This window comes from Maniola jurtina, chromosome 5 (genome assembly GCF_905333055.1).
Source record: "Maniola jurtina chromosome 5, ilManJurt1.1, whole genome shotgun sequence".
In the NCBI taxonomy this organism is placed as follows: Eukaryota; Metazoa; Arthropoda; class Insecta; order Lepidoptera; family Nymphalidae; genus Maniola; species Maniola jurtina.
Genome location: NC_060033.1, coordinates 5923273 through 5940874, shown reverse-complemented (window position 1 = coordinate 5940874; position 17602 = coordinate 5923273). Strand labels below are relative to the sequence as shown.

The 17602-nt window shown below is 36.2% G+C and overlaps 1 protein-coding gene across 2 annotated transcripts; it reads right to left on the bottom strand.

Moving 5' to 3' along the window:
* Positions 1 to 1682: 1682 nt before the first annotated feature.
* LOC123865740 (WD repeat-containing protein 48 homolog) lies at positions 1683 to 16195 on the bottom strand. 2 transcript variants are annotated; one of them, XM_045906957.1, is made up of 9 exons: positions 14571 to 16193; positions 13926 to 14090; positions 13188 to 13375; positions 5471 to 5661; positions 4987 to 5240; positions 4545 to 4668; positions 3634 to 3884; positions 2734 to 2962; positions 1683 to 2127 (listed from the first exon to the last, which is right to left on the bottom strand). In XM_045906957.1, the coding sequence occupies exons 1-9, from the start codon at positions 16080 to 16082 to the stop codon at positions 1922 to 1924; spliced, it is 3120 nt and encodes a 1039-aa protein (XP_045762913.1). In that variant the 5' UTR covers positions 16083 to 16193; the 3' UTR covers positions 1683 to 1921. The 2 variants fall into 2 exon arrangements, with proteins under 2 accessions (XP_045762913.1, XP_045762912.1); XM_045906956.1 differs by lacking the exons at positions 1683 to 2127; positions 2734 to 2962; positions 3634 to 3884; ... (1 more) ...; positions 4987 to 5240; positions 5471 to 5661 and adding an exon at positions 11645 to 11769 and having other exon boundaries at positions 13208 to 13375; positions 14571 to 16195.
* Positions 16196 to 17602: the final 1407 nt, after the last annotated feature.

Below are 17602 nucleotides of genomic sequence, written 5' to 3'. Positions count from 1 at the left end.
ATGCTTGAAGTTTTATTTTGTGCTGCCTTCTTACGGCCGCATTCACAATTATTACTATGAGGTCTCACTGGGCTCGAACGCATAGTGTAGGTTCCACCAATCAGATCATTGTAAATTGACGTGACATAGTCATCTGATTGGTGGAACCTACACTGCGTTCGAGCGCACTGTGAAACCTCATAGTAATGATTGTGAATTACGGGTATAAGTCTGTGTCCTGAGTGTCGGCGCATCGCGTAAGGCGGATTGAGGAGCGGATTTACACGCCAAAAGTATGCGACGTGACGTGCGTGCCTATTTGCACTCCGCACAGGTTTAAATGTGTCTTAACATTTCATTCCGCCTCCGCGATGCGCCGTTACTCAGGACACAGACATATAAACCTTTAAGAATATTCTGCCATTCAGCTTGGAAAAAGTACCAGTTAACAGGACTCTCTCCGTCACTCGCTTCATATAAACGTAGTTCCAATTTAATTTGAATATTAAGCAACCAAAGTCCATGAAATTTTGCAGTCATATTCTAGAAACTAATACCTATCTGTGTCTGTGGTGTTTTAGATTTTTCTAAAAATATGTAGTTGTAAAATTACATGGGCTCAAAGATTTGTATGTAAATTTTTAAGACCGCGTAACTTTGAAACCGATTATTTTAACAGAAATCTGGAAAACCACAGACATAGATATTAGTTTCTAGAATATATCTGCAAAATTTCATGGACTTTGGTTGCTTAATATTCAAATGAAATTGGAACTACGTTTATATGAAGCTAGTGACGGAAAGACCCCTCTTAACGACAAAGCATACGAAATATAATTCCGTACGCTCCATTATAGCATAAAGAAATTTTTCCTTATGTTTTTGATCGGTGCTTGTATACTCTATCTACCGCACGTGTCTTCAATTCTTATATAACTCCTTAATTGTCACTGAGTCGGCCAATCACGGCAGCGCGACGACCAGTGTCACGTGACACTTAGGAACAATTAAAAACCAGTTGCGATTTACGTGTGCGCGACCGGTTGAATAAAATAGATTTTTATTCAACTAAACTTTTACAAGTGCTTTTGAGTCGTTAAAATAATTTACCACCGGTTCGGAATGCCGTTCATACCGAGAAGAACCGGCAAGAAACTCGGCGGTTGCTCTTTTCAACTGTTGAATTTACAATAATATGCCATACTATACAAGCAATTGCAGCCCCACGTATTGCTGGAGCGTTGAGATGGCAACCAGGGTGGGGACGCCCCACACACCCCTATACCCGCTGCGGGTGTGCGGGGCGTCCCCCCGCTTCCCATCCCGATTGCCATCTCAACCTGTCGCGTACTACAGTTGAATGATATTATCATTAGAATTATCCACACTTCAACTATTTAGCGTAAGTCTCGACAAGCTCATGATTGTTCCGTGTGTGTCTTCCGACTGTGTCACGTAACACTAGCAGCCGTGCTGCCGTGATTGGCTGACTCAGTGACAGTTTAGAAACACGCCTTCTATGCTTTGTCGTTCAGTAATATATACCAGCTGTTGAAGACCCGTAACTAATAAGTACGGGTGCCTATCAGAATGACCTTTTCGCTGAAAGACAATTTATCTGGACTTATAACATACAAGCAGATTACTCAGTAAGCAGAGAGTCAATCTCTAATCAGGTTCAAAATAACTAAATGAAAAAGCAGTAACAATTAAATAATTTATTAACGACCTAAGTATTACGACTCTTACTCTAATTTCTCTAATTTCATATTTACATTTGTCATAAGTTTAAGCCTAGTAGGCCTAAACGTTTATCATACCAGAAACCACTTTCAAAACAAAACAGGTAGGTACATACAAAAGTGGAACAGTTGAAGTGGTTTAAATTTTGAACTAAACACGTCGTTCACATGGCCTTATAGACTGATCTTACTGGTATTACCTACTTATCATGATTTAGTACAACTTTCCCTAACTTCCCATTGGGCACATCAACGGATTTCAAAGTATCAGTCACTATGCCCGTAGCGACTGTCACATTGTTTTCTCGTATCGTGAAGGGCTGGCCTTGCGTCATCACCATGGATTCTAAAAGGGTCAAGTATACTTCGCCGTGGTCGCCTGGCATCATCATATCCATGGTAGGTTCTGGAAATATGGATTTTTTTAATGTGCGTGTGTGTTTATCTCAAAGACTTAAATTCATTCCTTGACCAACTTATCATTCTCTGTGCTTTTTAGCAGAATACTGAAGAAAATATTTGATAAGAGCACCTTAAAATAAGTGGACACGAGAATGAACGCGCCAAATAACACGATCCTTTTCAGTAATTTAGGAGAGCTGTTTGGTGTTGCACATAAACTTTTTATACTTGCCTACTTCAGAATTTCAAACGTCTCATGAATATAACTCAGGACAAGGATTATACTATTCGATGACCTCCCTGGCACAGTGGTAAGTGCTGTGGGAGGCCCTGGGTTCGATTCCCGGCAGGGGTTTGGAAATTTATAATTTCTGGTCTGGTTGGTGGGAGGCTTCGGCCGTGGCTATTTACCACCTTATCGGCAGCCGTGTCCCAAGCAGTTTAGTATTCCAGTACGATGCCGTGTAGAAACCAAAGGGCTATGGCTGCCATACGACTTCCAGCTCAGCCCACTTCCATCTTAGATTACATCATCACTTACCACCAGGTGAGAATGCAGTCAAGGGCTATCTTGTGTGTACAAAAAAAGCAAGCAGAAAGAAACAATTACCTAAATCTATCCGACAGGCAATATTCCAAGTGCCACTGAACATCTGTTGTGAATATTTGGAGAATATCGGCTTTTTTCTACCGCCTTCGCTCCTCGCCAAGAAGTACACCTTCGCTTTGAAATGATTACTGAGAGTGACGCTTCTGGCCGCACAGAGAAGCATGCCCGTCTCTACTGCTCGCAGCTTCATACCTCGGAGTAGAACACCGACGTTATCGCCTGCTATAGCCTGGAAATGTTTCAAAAGAACTTAAAGATGAAGACGAGACTAAGACACGAAACGAAGCGGCGCTAATTATTCTGTCTCACTGACACTATATACACAGATATAGTGTGTAGGTGAGAACGAACGATTATTTACCGCCGCTCTTTTCATTTTTTTAACCGACTTGAAAAAAAGGAGGAGGTTCTCTGTAACTGTACCTATGTTTTTTTTTTGTAAGTTTGTCACACTAATTGGCACCAGCTCCAAAAAATGTTATACAAATCCAAAATATGTAATACATAATATATTGGGTAATAAATTAAATTATTTTTTAACTTTTTACTTTTTAGTGGTTGTAGTTATTGAAGTTGGTTTTTTTAAAATTTTATTTTATTTTATTGGCACGCGTTAGTACTAATGAGCGTGCCTCAGAAAGAGCTGTTGGAATAGAGAATAATTATGCTTTATTACACACTTTATTATTAAAAAATCTATAAATCAATATTATACTCTTGGTCAAGACCAAGTCTTATTTATTAGGATATGGGAGCCTAAAAAGTATTAGAGGAGTACTTTTAGCTAGTATTTAATACAAATTGAGAAAATCTGTATTCATCAAAGCCCCAAATGTCTGTTGGTGGTCTTTACAGAAAAGATTAGAAATAAACTGCATCAAAAGTAAAGAATTTACAAACCTCAGGCACACTGGATCTAAAAATCTGTAAGTCTGATAATGTAGTTCTAATATTTTGTCCAAATCCCATCAATTCTGCTTCATCATTTTTCTTCATAACACCTCTTTTGATTGTACCAACTACCACTGTACCTCGACCAGGTACTGTGAATGCATTGTCGATGGGCATTAGGAATGGTGATTCTAGGTCTCTTATGATTGGTGGGACGTAATTGTCTATGGTATTTAGAAGTTTTTGTATTGATGGTACACCTATAAATAAATAAATCACACATTATACCTAATCCATATTAATAATTTAAATGCGAGTGTCTGCCTATCTATCTTACCTTATCACAGTCCATAATATAGTTAATTGATTTTGATGACATTAGTTTGTATACTGGAGAGGAACATAGGCTACTTTTTGTCCCAGAAAATCAGTTTTGGGAATTTTCAAAGGACCTTAATACACCTGGACGATGTCGTGGGTGAATTTGATTTTTGGTCGTGGGTTGTTTGGATCTTTTTGATACAGAGATAGCTTAGTAGATCCTGGAGACAAACAGGCTTCTTTTTTCTTCGAAAAATCAAAGGGTTTTAAAAACATAAAGTCATAGGACACTAGTTGTTTATAAATTAGACCTGCTAAATACAGAAAATGGGTTCGTACGATATTATAGAAAAGGATTTAACAAAATATAACAAAAACTTAAATTATTTTATTTTTTTAACTACCTATAAGTGTGGTCTAAGAAAAAATAGTAAATCTAGGAAGTGTGCATGCATGCATCATGCTCAATCCATCCATTATCTCAGCATTGTGTTGCAATTTGCAACATGCCAGACTATAATTTTTTCCACCCTGACGGAGCAAAGAAATTGATAAATAGCACTAATATTGAGATTATCTGAGTTACCATAATTTATTACCTATCTCTGAGTTGTCATCATTTAGAGCTTTTAAAGCTGATCCCAAAACCATTGGCACCTTGTTTCCATCATAACCAAAATCCGACAGCATTTCTCTCATCTCTATTTCTACCAGCTCTACAATCTGAAGTAGAGAAAATAATCAACATTAATTAGGAAAAATAGGTCAAGTTCGAGTCGGGCTTGCACACAAAGGGGTCTGTACTATCATATAAAGATAACACTTTATCCTTTTTTTTTCATTATTATGGCGGCCATTTTGAAATTTTTATTTGTTGTAACAGTAATAGATATACACATTCGATAAAAATTTTGACTCTATGTACATGCTTCTCTCTATACTTCACGAGATACAGCTCACATATGGAGGACAGACGGACAGCAGAGGCTTAGTAATAGGTGTCCAATGGTCATTTATCAAAATATAAAATGTTTAACTTACATCCTCATCAACTAAATCCACTTTATTAATATACACAATTAAATACTGTATCCCAACTTGTTTGGCCAATAGCAGATGCTCCCTCGTCTGTGGCATTGGTCCGTCATTGGCAGCTACGACCAGTATTGCTGCATCCATTTGTGATGCACCAGAGATCATGTTACGTATGTAATCTGCGTGACCAGGGCAGTCTGTGTGTGCATAATGACGTGTTTTTGTGCTGTAACCGACGTGCGCCGCGTTAATCGTTATCCCTGAGTGAGCCAATAAAACAGAAAATTAACTATGTGATTGAAATGAACACAAATCTGCAGTGTTTACCCATATTATCCATAAAGAAATCTATTGGTCTAAGAAATTTTAATTGATTTGAAAGATTTATCAACATCATCACGATTAACCTACTACTACTAAGGACGGGTCCCCTCTTAGTACGAAAAGGGACACAGAGATTAGATACCTAATCATTATTAGCACGACTTACCTCTCGCCTTTTCCTCCGGTGCCTTGTCAATCTCGTCATACGAAACATACTTCGCCGACCCATCTTTGGATAAAACTTTAGTTATGGCAGCAGTCAGAGTAGTTTTCCCATGATCTACGTGACCTATTGTACCAATATTACAATGTTTTTTCTCAACAACTTTGACCTTTTTCTTAGTACAAAAATAGCGACTTTGAACGCTCAAAACACTGGCAAATAACCTGCTACAGGTTACTTTATTATGGTTGTAGGAAGGTTTTTGTATAATATTTCTAATTAATGAACGAATTACTAGCCTTGCACTCATTATCTGATAATTTTAAAAATTAATTATATATTTCATACTTTTCGAGGTTATTTTCTTATTTGACAACTGACAAGCCACAAGTTGACAGCTGCCCGTACTTTTTGCTGATTATTGGTCACGGCTAACTTTAGAAATATGTCACGAAGGTTCACTGAAAATAACACTCACGCTCCTAATAGTACAACTGATTATTCAAGGCATAAAAATGATAAAGAATCAAGCATCGGCAAAAACTAATTTAAGTATCAGATTAAAGCGTTTTTTATTTGAAAAAAAGATATAAAAACAACACTTCCATACATATTTAACGAAAAAACAATTGGGTACTTACCATTGTAATATATCCTAGTAAATATTGTTCAATTCGTTAAAATATCATTCATCTGTGAACACAATAAACTGCAAAATATAAGTACTTATCATAAAATATATTTACAGCAAAACTTGAAAAAACCCGTGCTACTATACTAATGTTACCCGTTTTGTGCTATATTTTTTTTGTAGACAAAGTCAATTTTAGTCTTCAAGCTTCAAGTGCTCCAAATTTGAAGCCATTTCGAAGCAATTCGAATTTCGAAGTATGGAGTGTAGTAGGACTTCGTCTGTGGTGGCGTTTGCTGGCGCGCGTGTTGTGACTTTTTGGAGTGTTTTTTTTTTTTGTTAAAACTGACTGGAAAGCGCTCTAAGGGGGTGCCGTGCGTATGTCGGCGAGCGCCGGCACAGACGGGGTCCATACGTCTTGTATAGTTTAGCTAACTTGTTACAAATAACTACAAACTTGGCTACATTGTAAAAGCCAGACGAGAGAAAAAAAAAAAGGAGTGTAGTAAACATGAGTAACATAGAGATAGGTAAACTAAACTAGCTTTTTACCGCGAGGTTTAAACTTTAGGTTTAACAAAAAAAAAGGAGGTAGGTACTACTACGATTTCTGAATCTCAAATAGTAAGAGGAGACATGTTTACATGCAAAATCTGAAGTTTCTCGATCCAGCGCTTTGAGTTTATTTTATTTTATAATATACGTCGTATAAAAATTTCAAATGGTTAATACAAGTGCTACACAATAATAGTTACACAAATACCATCCAATAAATACCAAAATAAAATACTTACATACAATAATAATATAATAATAGGTAAATAGTTATACTTAGGCATAATTTAATATGTCAAATACGAATAAATATAATATATATATCAAATATAATAAAATACTCTATTGTAATATTGTGAACTTTATAAAAAATACAGGATTAAAAACTATCGCGTTTTTTTGTGGTACCTTATCACTTATCAGTAATCTAGTCTTTGTTTTCGCAAGCGTTCTGGGTACACTTTGTATAAAATAAAGTCATTTTTTTAATTGTATGAACATCTTTATTTCAATTTCATTTCCTATCCTTTACATTTTTGAGATAAATCAAATACTTAGTAATAATAATAGTCAGTGGTAGCCAGTCATTTACATTTTAAGGGTTTTACAATGTACAATGACCGCAGAGACATTCAATCTAAACACATGGCGTATGATTGCACAGACCGTCATGTTGCAACTTCAGATTAGACTACCTTAGTAGGTACCTACTTGTTTTACGATCACTGCATGTTCCCAACTAACAAATTGAGGATTAAACTATGTTGATCGCATATTACATGAGAACCGCACATTGCGATTTTTCATACTGAATTCGAAATCCGATGTTATCAGCAGGCATTTCTAATATTATGCATTTCTATTAACACGATCAGTTATGTACCTATAAGTAGGTACTTTTTATAAAATCTCTTATGCCTAGTGAACCTTGGAATATTAACAAAATTTTCTATATAAATTGTTATTTAACCAGTTAATTCTCTATCATACAATATTAGTCATATTATACAAACTTAATAAGTATTATTCGCGTTATTAATTGCCGCTATGCAAACTATTCTGTATTCTTTTTAATAGTAATCATCGAAAATGATAAAAATGGAGGTTACAGGCCCCGGCTAGCTAATAACTTGTTCGACTATGGCACTGGGCCAGATCCCAGGGCTACGTCCGCGTCAATAGGGCCAAAAAAGTACCTAGGCCCATTTTTGACATACATCGGGTCCCGTACTCGGGTATTTTTCCGATATTTTGCACGATAAACCAACCAAAAACTATTATGCATAAAAATAAATAAAAATCAGTTTTAGAATATTCAAGTAAAGCCCTTTCATAATATGATACCCCACTTGGTATAGTTATCTTACTTTGAAAATTGAAACACATTTTAATTTTTTTTGTGTGTGATATAATGACAAATTCACGGTTTTCGGATTTTTTCCTTTACTTGTGCTATAAGACCTACCTACCTGCCAAACATTATTCTAGGTCAACGGGAAGTACCCTATAGGTTTTCTTGACACACACGACGGGCGGACAGACAGACGGACAACAAAGTGATCCTATATGGGTTCCGCTTTTCCTTATGAGGTACGGACCCCTAAAAATGGACTACCGAAAGCACTAGTTTGCGACCTTGGGTTGGGCCGTGCCTCTTCAATGGCACGGCACGGTGTAACGTGAATAATCTTTATGTGGTCCAATGTGTACTAACTACTATGCACTCGAAACTGGACTACGACTGGGACAACATGCATGTCTCTTAGTTACCTTAAGTTTTCAAATTTACTACTATTATAATTAATGACATATTTATAATTATTATGTATCAATAGTACAATGTCTTACTATAATTTAACAAGTGTAAATTAAACATTTATAACACCCCCGACAAGTGAAGGTTACAGTAACTAGAAAAGAGCTGATAACTTTCAAACGGCTGAACCGATTTTCTTGGATTATAGCTAAGAACACTCTCGATCAAGCCACCTTTCAAACAAAAAAAAAAAACTAAATTAAAATCGGTTTATTAGTTTAGGAGCTACTAGCCACAGACAGATACACAGATACACACGTCAAACTTATAACACCCCTCTTTTTGGGTCGGGGGTTAAAAAATAAGTTGATTTTGCAATCCAGTTACTACATTATACATTTTGGGTAACACTACACAAACTGGCGAGCGATTAGAACACACACCTAATAATTAATAGTTAGGTAATATAGCTTTGAATAGTTGTTGATATATTCACAGAATAACATAGCATAGTTATTATTATATTTTTTTACATATCAGTTAGGCGAGAGTAATAGTACAATTTTATTAATATTTTAGGCACAAGAGTGATAAACTGATAAGTGATAATAATATAATCTGCATCATCATTAATTTAATATGAGGGAAAGGATGTCTATGTCTGCTATGGTAAAAAATATTATCATCCATCTTATTTTTATTGTATTTATTTTGTTCATTTTAGCACTAAAATAAAATGATTTTACATCATTTGAAAAAATCTGATAGGTACAAGTTACATATCACTGGTGGTAAGTTTAATGTACAGTTCAAGATTTCAACAAAAGTGAATTTAAATTTTATAAGTTTTAATAAAGGGAATGACTTATTTCACTAGACTGTTTGAACATAACAGTTGGATAGGTATAACATAATAATTATGTTACAGTTAAAACTCGTTCTGATTGTTTAAAACCCTTATTAAACTGATTCTTTAAAGTAGTTTTAAGTAGTAAATGTAGAATTTCAATTAGTCTTATTTATTTAAATAAGCCAATTTGTTGACTGACTAACTGACTGCTTTTTTAAATGGATTACGCCAGAAGACTCGGTCTATAAAATAGTTAATAGTTAATTAATTTCAAATTAATATTTTGATATTAAAACAAAACATATTAAAACAATTACAACCTGAATAGCATGACTAATATTATTATTGACAAATGAACAAAAAAACCTATTTTAAAGAAACATGCAAGACCTGCTTAAATGTCAGAGAAAATAAATAATTAATAGTAATATACTTATTACCAACACTATATTTTTTTTACATAGATAATGCTTTATTCAAGACATGTTTTACGTCAGAGGAATGAAGTCGAAGAATTTTGATTCTTCGTGATTGATGAAAAACAATAATGTCATATTATTACAATTATTTGTAATATAATTTCTTCAATACAGAGACATCATTTCAATACACCAAGCAGTTCAGTTGCTAACTTCACAGTACAATTAAGAATTATAAATACATCAGAAAAACGTTACTTTCATTTTCATTTGACACAGTTCAAGAACTATTATAAGGGCCTCCACAATCCTAGTCTATCAAAGTTTTATATTTAATATTTATAAAACTAAAATGTATTCATACTCCTATAACAGTACATCCAGAGTCCAGAGTCCAGACTATTGTTTTATAACTGTATTTATCATTATAAATACGGTTTTTATGATTAAGATGTATGTGTATGTAAATCTTACGGCTGGACTCACGTGATTAGTGCTTCACGGCGTGCCTTGCGTGTCGAGGACGGTGCCTCAGTCTACTTCGCGCCGCGTCGGGAACAACTCTTGGAATCAAACTTATAACACCCCTCTTTTTGGGTAGGAGGTTAAAAAGGACCCATGACGGGTTCGAAACTCAACCAGGCACTAATCACATGAGTCCAGCCGTAACATTTATATATTATGTATTTATAATGGATATCACTCACAATAGTTTAAACAAAATGATTTTATTATAATAAACATGTAGATATACACATAATATAACACATGGATGAGTTATGTAACAAGATTTATAACATGTTACATAACCTGGACGCACTTTTAGGTCACATCTATTAATTAAGGTTTGTTTTACTCTGACAACATTGTTTCGATGTTCTGGCAACGTAGACGAGTTTTCAGTCATACCAGGCCCGGCCCTCTTTGGTCAAGCGACCCGAGAAATAAACCACTGGGGAAAAAATTGGTGGCACGCTTCTTCGACAGCATCGACTAAGGCCGATCGAACTTTGTATGCGTTTTAGTATAAATTTGACTCGTGCGAACACGTACCAACACGCATGAACATATGACCTAAGTACTATGAAAGCGCGCAGACTGGGTACGAATTAGTCGTACTTAATACATGCATGCATGTTCCGAGGTACGAAATCCATCCCAACTTATTGGGATTTTTAAAACACAAACATTTAACAATGTTTGCAGGAATTATCTTGAATATACAAATCACACACCAAAGGACTTCACCAAAACGATATCATTGGGTCACTGCCTATGTGGCGCAGGAAATCATACTCAGTGTGCATCCATTCAAAGTCGGTTAACTCAATTGTTATCTCTTATGAGAGAGAGAGAGAGTTTAAAGAGTTTAAACAATAGAAAGACGTTTATTAAATTTCAGGCCGCAGCGCTATGCAAGCAGAATATTATTATTATTGCACAAAAGTTGCTTTTTATTTCAACGTCAGTACTGATCATTCATTGATCCATGTGTACAAGGAAGATATTAATAAATATTCTGTGGTATTTGACTTTTATGTCCACATTATGTCTGTCCAACGTACTTTATCATCTGATCTAAAGTTTGTAGTCAACAGCGGCCCTGTCCAAATGGTCAATAGGTAAATTAAGGTGCATGAGACGGGTCTGCCCGTAAGAAATTAGTTGTAGTATCGACTAATTTGTGAGCAACTTATGTCGAACTCATTATTTTGACTAATTTCTTAAATTGAACACTTTCAAGTAAAATTTTTTATATAATCTTGTGAAGATGATACTGCCATTGTCGGATTTGGAATGCCATAAGCCTACTTTGTCGTATTTAATTTACAAATTGCGAAAAACCAAATTAGATTTTAATTTCGCGGGCAGACCTGTCTCATTCAACATAATTATTTAAATCAACTCACTATACGAAACCTCCTTATCTTGGTCAAAGACAACACAACACTTTTTCAACTGTTTGTTCAAGTGCACAGAGAAAACAATTGACTTTCATTGTTTCAGCACTCTGTAGTGTAACGTGAACTCCACACTGGATTTCCAAATGAAGTGTCTTACTGTCCTTAGGTCCATGTTTGGGTCTAATACCTAAAAAAGAAAACAGGTAAAACATTAGAATGTTTAGTTGACCAGTTTGAATACCATCATAGTGACGTAAATAAGAGTTATTGTAAACCTGTGATTCTTGAGATATTCACATATTTCTTGACATTTGTAGCCACATTCACAAAATTCATGCAAATATAATAAAATGTCAGAAGAACACATCTATACATATAATAAAATTGTAGAAAAGTGGTGTCTGTACAATGGAAATATATAAAAAAAAAGTAGCAGGGGTTGTTATTATATCGATGCCGAACCCGAAATTGTAATTAATTTTTTTTTTGTCTGTTTTTCTGTTTGTCTGTGTGTTTGTGCACGCTAATCTCAGAAACGGCTTATTCGATTTAGATACGGTTTTCACTAATATATTGTAGTAAGCTTCACTTAGGATTTAGTGTTTATTTCATGTCAATCGGTTCATAAAAATTTAAAGAATCACGGCGCCTCGCGCCTGAGCGTCCGTGGCTATATAAAGCGCGAAAAGTCACTATTCCACGCGAACGAAGTCGCGGGCACAGCTAGTGTGTAAATAATATTGGGCAACAAGTCAATAATCCCGTCCCCAAAATTCACTTGTTTCTGTTTATGATCTGTCGATAGGTAAACAAGAAACCATCAAGTTTTTGGATCAACTCTGCAATTCCCAGAGCAAGAACGCAAATGCTGAAAAATTGATATTTGTTATATCACTACCTACTGCATTGCGACTCCCCGTCTTACAGTTCTATAAGTTCTTAAGTATGGGTTATCTGGAAGAGATCACTTTAGTGATAAGGTTGCCTTTTGTTTGTAAATCTATCCTGTATTTTGTTCTTTGTCATAGTTTTAAGCAATAAAGTGGTTTAAATAAATAAATAACTGCTGTTTTTTCTTTCATCATTAAAGCATGTGAATTTTAAGTGCATTATTATCCCAAGAATATGTGATTTTTAGGGTTCCGTACTTCAAAAGGAAAACCGAACCCTTATAGGATCACTTTGTTGTCTGTCTGTCTGTCTGACCGTCATGTCTGTCAAGAAACCTAGAGGGTACTTCCCGTTGACCTAGAATCATAAAATTTGGCTGGTATGTAGGTCTTATAGGACAAGTACAGTAATAAATGTGAAAACCGCGAAACCGCGAATTTGTTTTTACATCATTTAAAAAAAAAACTTGTTTCAATTTTCAAAGTAAGATAACTATACCAAGTGGGGTATCATAATATGAAAGGGTTTTACTTGTACATTCTAAAACGGATTTTAATGTATTTTTATGTATGATAGTTTCTGATTTATCGTGCAAAATGTTGGAAAAATACCCGAGTTCGGAACCCTCAGTGCGCGAGTACGACTCGCACATGGCCGGTTTTTTGAATTATGAGACTAATTTGAATAAACACAACCCTCAGCAATGAGAAATACCATAGACTCTTGTTAAATACCTGATCACAGCACAGCAACTCGACTCTCTCCTCAGGGGAGTCATTGGCACTGTCCTCACTGTTCTTGCCCGCGCTCGCTCCGTTCACGTCTCCGCCGCCGACGATTTTCTCCACCACGTGTTCCGCTACTTTGCGACATTGGATGAAGTCGTTTGCTACTAATCGGTCCTGGAATAAATTAAATATAATACATTTAGTAAAAAAATCATACTAAAATTATAAAGTGAAAGTATGTCTGTCTGTTTTCCTTTTAAGACCCATCTACTTAACCAATTTTGATGAAATGAGCTACAGAAACATATTTACAGAGTTACACAAACATGGTTTCAAGATATATAGAAAATAAATGTTCCCAAGGGATTTAAATATTGTAAATTCATGTGAACAAAGTTGCAGGCATAATCTGATTTTAGCAACAAAATAACTTGAGGAAGGAAAATTTGGAAACAAGTGTAAATATTTATAACATCCCCGACAAGTGAAGGTTACAGTAATATCTAGAAAAGAGCTGATAACTTTCAAACAGCTGAACTGATTTTCTTGGATTATAGCTAGCACTCTCTATCAAGCCACCTTTCCAACAAAAAAAAAAAACACTAAATTGAAATCGGTTCATTAGTTTAGGAGCTACGATGCCACAGACAGATACAGATACACACGTCAAACTTAAAACACCCCTCTTTTGGGTCGGGAGTTGTAAAAATGTTAGTAAATGAACCTTCTTTTGCCTGTCTTGCTTGCTTTGACAACTGGAATGTGGCAGCAGGTAAAATGGCAGTTTGTTTAGCTTAGGAGCTGCCATTTCTATGGCTACGTCCACCACCCACGATGGTACCGTCTCCATGAGCAGATTGCTCTCAGTCTCACCTCCAGCATCACCTACCTGGAAACAAGATTTTAAATTCTCAAAACCGGTCAAGTGCAGTACGAATCACACACAAAGGATTCCATACCATTGTATAAGAAAAAAAAAACTTTTCATAAGATACACTCCCTAACTGACAGACCGCCAGACGGAGGGACAGACTTCTATTAGCACCCTAATAATAATTGTATTATTATAGTTGCACATTTTAGGAATGAGTATTGTTAGAACAGAAATGTCCTATGACACCACATATGTCAAATTACCACCACCACCACCAAAAATGTTACAAATCAATTGAAAATAAATACTAAGGGCTGATTTTTCACTTGCCAGATAAACTGTAACAATAAATTTTATGTGTGACAGATTTCCTATTCAAAAACCATTAAAATTTCAAATTTATTCATCAGATAAAATTTATTGAAAAATCGGCCCTTAATATCATAAACATTATTTACTTACTGGTAATTAATACAATTGGAATATAAAAAATACCTGTAATCTATAAAGTGTTCTGCCTCCAACTTCACTAAAAATTAGGGGTGTGTGCAATGGGACACTGAAGAAGTTGTTTCCAATCACCTTCTGCCCCGCCTCGTTCACTCTGTTGGGGTGATTCCAATGCTCCAACAAGGCTTGTAGCAACAGTGCCCCAAAGTTAACTTTCTGATCCATCTCAGTCGTCAACCCTGCCTCCTTAGCACTGACCCAGGCACTGAAACAGTCTGTTTCATCCTGCCCCAAGTGTATCGTGAGCATACCAGTTTTCAAATCAACATTAAACCAATTCGGTACATAAATCATTTTGAAACACTTCTTTACTTCTTCCTCATAGTCAACTTCCCCTAAATCTTCCACTTTACACGCCTTTAACACATCATATAAAACAACATTATTGGCTGTGTCTTTTGTTAATATATACCGTTTTCCGTTGAGCACAGTGTAGTGTTTTATGGCTCTTCCACCAGCTATATGGTGCAAAGGTTGTGTTTGATAAACATTATTCGTGTTGTAATTATTTTGATTGTACATGTCCGAGTTTAGTGAATTAAGAGGTGGCAGCTTCCAACACCTGATGTCAGAGTCAGACGTTGCGACCCACACACCTTGCTGATCGGCAGTGAAACACAATTTAAGAATAGGTGCAGTCTCTTCACAAACTATCATGAAGTTGTCTGGGTTTCGGAGTTCAGTTATAATGACTAGACGATCCCTTCCGCCAGATATGATGTGAGTAAAGTTGTCAGTGGCTAAGAGAGCCCAAACGGCTTCAGAATGAACTCGAATTGTTGACACACATCTCTGTTGTGATAATGACCATAGCTTTATGGTACCATCGGAACTTCCCGATACACATTGAGACCCGTCTCTGCTCACGACTAGCGCTTTGACGTTATCTGCGTGACCTTTTAACTTCATGAGCCTCGAACAGTTTCTGGGGTCCCATACCCTGAGTACTTTTTCCGTAGAACCACTAACGAGGATTGTGCCCGGAGGGTTCATGGCAAGGCTGTATATAGACTCCTTATTGCCCACTAAACTCGATGTGGTGACCGTATTATTACTCGCAGTGAGTGCTGTTAGAGTATTGACATCCCACAAGAATATTGCACGATCTAAGCCAGCGCTAGCGACTTGTTCCTTATCTTTAGCATACGCTAACGTTCGTACGTAGTCTTTATGAGTCCTTAGTGTGGACATACAGAAGCCTTTAGGAGCATTCCATACCTTTACGGTGGTATCGGAGGATGCACTTATAAGATTTTTACCACCACAGCAAAGCACTATATCGTTTACCCAGTCGGTATGGTGTTCCATACTCTGTATGTACCGGTCCTGTGTACCTCCCCCAGTGTGCCAAACACGGATAATCCCATCCCGACCGGCTGAATAGAGCCTCCCCTGTATCGGGTCCAATTGTAAAGAACTTACACCGTTTTTATGCCTCCTTTCTTCCTCGTCGCGAATCACAAACGAAACTTGAGTCTTTTTACGCATGGTGGCCATTTTCCGACATTTTAAATTAGTAATTGAATTATATTTTGTAAAAATTTATTGAAATTTACTTGATTGAGGTTCAGCAAACGTCACAATTCACATTAATTTGACAAATTGACAATTGCAAATTACAAACAGCAGTCAGCAAACTTGTTACTCTGTGTTGCCAACTCTATAAAACAGTTTGTCGCTATGACGCCTACGAAAATTTGCCAGATGTTGCCCTCGCGTATAAAAAGTTAAAAGTCGCAAGAAGTCGCAAAAATCAGAATATGTAGGTACTGGACGGTGCGAAAGTCCGCCAGCTGACTGGGTAGAGCCCCGAAAAGGTCTCGCTGTAACGAGAGATCATGTACTGCAGCCTCGAAGAAGACCGACACACGCAAGCCATTTGTGCGGAGGCGCTTAGTGTCCGTTTATATAGGTGTGAAGAATTTACCTTATGACTACGCTCGCAGGGGCGCAGGCTTGCTTCGAAAAAGACAGGTTATGGGCTAAGCAAGAAGTGCCTAAAACGAAAAATCGCCGAGAGAGCCAATGGTGATTCGTATTCAGGTCGTAATTCGTTGACTGATGATGATGATGACGGTAGTCGCTCTGTACCTACTCTGTAGATGAGAGATTCTTCCTATCATAATTTATTAGAGAAACTTAGGCCTTACCAGCTATATTTTGTATATAGTGGTGCAATCAGCACTTATTAACTTTTTTAGCTAACTATTACAAACCCTTCTGCACATTCACTATAGGTACATAACTATAAGTAGGCAAAATTCGATGTAGATGATGATGTGATGATAAGCAAAGAGCACGTTGTCGCGCTCTGATGATTTCCGCGCGGTGGCGTTGCAGCTGTGCGGGTTGTGGGGAGCAGCTCAATAGAATAGAAAATCGATACAAAATAAATTGACAAAAACAAAAAGACGATTTTTTTAACTAGAAAATGAGACTTATTAGAAAAATAACAAAGCTCATTTTTTATTTCATTTTGAATTAACATAACTAACTGTCAAACATTTTTACAACCTATAGAACCTTTAAAATTTTGACCAAGAGCTACATAACATGTAAAACCGTGATCTCCATTTCATGTGTAAAAAGATACTTTTTAAAAGTTGTTATATTATGTTTTCTGTCACTTAAAGTGAATAAATGTCACTCGTTCCTTCAAAACGTCGTCAAATCTAGCGACTAATTCGCTAAATTGGCAACACCGTTTTTACCACAGACCTTCAATATAGCATAGATAATTCATAAACCAGACAAAATCTACGGAATGATCAAAATCCAGTAGTCACGGGTAACATTAGAGACGTGTGTAACATTAATGTGTGTTTATAGCACGAGGATCATCATCTGGATAGTGTGTTTTTCCCAATGGTTTTTCCATTTCATTTCCTTAAAATTGGGTAAATATTGATATAAAAATATTTATTTTACTCCTTAATTCGATTTTTTGATATATTTACTACTTAGGCACTTTGGGCGAAATTAATTCAAAATGAATAAAATAGACCTTTTTTCAAGAA